The sequence below is a fragment of the Amblyomma americanum genome, chromosome 1, assembly GCF_052857255.1.
Source record: "Amblyomma americanum isolate KBUSLIRL-KWMA chromosome 1, ASM5285725v1, whole genome shotgun sequence".
In the NCBI taxonomy this organism is placed as follows: domain Eukaryota; kingdom Metazoa; phylum Arthropoda; class Arachnida; order Ixodida; family Ixodidae; genus Amblyomma; species Amblyomma americanum.
In genome coordinates this window covers 321,747,317-321,749,731 of record NC_135497.1, presented here as the reverse complement: position 1 = coordinate 321,749,731, position 2,415 = coordinate 321,747,317, and the positions used below count along the sequence as shown (strand labels likewise).

The following is a 2,415-nucleotide window of genomic DNA, read 5'->3' as shown; positions in this document are numbered from 1 at the left end:
TGGCACTTTGCTTACATTGGAGGCAGTCAAACGCAGCTTGCGTGAAAATTGCCACAGTGAGGTAGCTTTGCTGACAGTCTCAAGCTCCAGAGCACTGGCTGCGAGAGGCGATAAAGCCACGTACTTGTCGTAGAACCGCTCGCACTGTGTGCAGCTGTTGTCATTGTGGTCGCCGTGAGTAGCTTTCACACGCAGAGGTGGAGTCTTCAGCTACCTGTCTGGTGCATGTAGTGACTCGTAGAGTACTGTGCCTGCATAAAAACAATAACAATGGCGATGTCATTTGAGCAGGCCCTTGGTCTTCCGCCGCTGCGGCCACCACATGCCAGTTTGGCTGCCACTGATATGGCGGATATCGGAGGAACAGATATGCTGTGGTTGGTGAGGTGGAAAGAACCAAGCATAGACTGATTTTGTGGATATCTCTATGAAGACTAAGAAGACTGTATGGCTTCCTACATAACTGGCTAGGACACTAACGAAGATTTTTTTATATAAGAACCGCCTGATACAATAGGAAAGCCACATATCCAAATCTATGGCCGCTGGCACTGCATTACCTGTGTTTCAGTAATTAAATGCTGGTTGCAATAATTAATTGCAATGAATGCCTAGCTTCGCTCTGAAAACTAGGACAAAAGCAGGCTACATTCAGAACCGCTCCAATTTTGAAAGTATTTGGGTTACATTATGCTAATCTGAAGTAAACACCATTTGAAAATTTCTGTCATACTGATTCATGAAATGAACTGAGGATGAAAATATTTTGCTTATGTTTTGTTTCATGAACATAATTTGATTTAAGACATTTTCTGGCGTACCTGGAAAGGTGAAAAGTTCAGCATACGGTGGTTCTTCGTGCATTTTTTGAATTTCCTCTTGAGTCATGGGTACAAATCGTGGTCTGGGGCGTTTTCTTGAAGAGCCATCGACAGTCCCTTTCTGCAGCTTGAAGTCAATGTGCTCCAGCATGGCAGGCTCCACATTGCGCTTAGTGCCGCTATTCCAAAATGCAGCTTTGTCTGTGCATGAAGTGCCAGTTAGTCCTTCAGAGACACCGATTTGCACTTTCCAAAGCAGGACGCCTACATGGCTGCATGTTTTGCCGTTGCCAGCCATACATGAGCACCCTGCAGTCTCCACTTCTCCTGTGCGTTTAACACATGCCCAGGCATTTCTTGGAGCAGCATTTACGGACTGCGATGGGCACACCGCTGCCTTGACATAACGAGCATCAGCAGATATTTTGTGGAATAATATTTTTCCTTCATATCCACTCTGCCTATAATTGTATGACTCTAGTGACCTGTAGTTCCTCATTGCCTGCAGGTCCCAGGCTTTCGAGTCAAGCAGGTAGAACACAACATCTGGGCTGCAGATCGAGGGCCATTCCCGGGTTTCGTCTATCCAGGCTGCAATGCCTTCTGGATGTTTGTATGTGCAGTTGTCGGAAAGTAAGATATGGGAAAAAATGAATCATTAATGCCCATGGCTTTTTGAGTACATCTGGCAAAATAATTCTAGCGAGTAACATGACAAAAGTTGCTTGCGCCTCATAAATCTTGCATTGCTACTTTTGCAATATTGCATCCATTTACAGAATAACGCTGGCGATTTATTGCCACAGTATGAATGCCCCTGCCTAGCACTGTTCATACTATATTTGCCGAAACAAAAATTCTTCACTCATGCACATAATCTACATTTGTACTCCTGGCATTACTTATTTTCGTCTAATGGTAGAAAAAAAGGCAAGCTAGACAGCAAACCGTATTTGGCGATAAGTACCATGCATACTCAGTGTATGCATAGCAGGAGCGCTAGAGGCCACGCTCGTAATCAGGCACGCGCATCTGACTATGGCGGATAGCCACAACGCATTACACAACGGATAGCTGTCAGCTGTGCTTCGTTGTGACTCTGGAGCGGGAAGAAAGTATCGCAGTATGCTAGTCGCCCGCAATATGCATTCTACGGCACTGGAAGCCCCTTCTGGCAGTGCAGCCGCATACACAACCTCGGAAGTAAACTGTTCACATAATCAAACTTCCGAACGAAATCCCATGCGAAGGAGGCCCCGCCGCGCGAAGATTTTGCCCGTATCGCTTGCTTCCTTGCGCAGTTCGGAGTGGCTGCTCTCTCGCGCGTTGTTAACCTTCGCCTCTCCTCAATCTCTGCAGCACGCCGCTGGGCTCTTCACATCCGTAATGTTATTCATTTTTCTGTGAGATAGAGCCCTTGAAAAGTTAAATTACATGAAGGGTTAACGGCAGTCTGTGCCAGCAGCGGGAGGGTGCTCTGTACGGCTAGTTTCATGTCCTGCTTGGTACAGGCTTTCGGTCACGTAGATCCCCTTTCCTCCGCTTCAGCGTTCAGCGGAGAATCACTCGGGGGACAAATATCCACTTGCATGCT

General features: G+C 46.7%; 1 protein-coding gene across 1 annotated transcript; it reads right to left on the bottom strand.

Annotated features, from left to right (window-relative positions):
- Positions 1 to 210: 210 nt before the first annotated feature.
- Positions 211 to 1,458, bottom strand: LOC144120555 (uncharacterized; the record flags this gene model as incomplete). The annotated part of the gene is made up of 2 exons (XM_077653093.1): positions 211 to 251; positions 822 to 1,458. Coding segments are annotated over 2 exons (678 nt in total), but the record flags the coding sequence as incomplete, so codon positions are not given.
- Between the last annotated feature and the right edge of the window lie 957 nt (positions 1,459 to 2,415).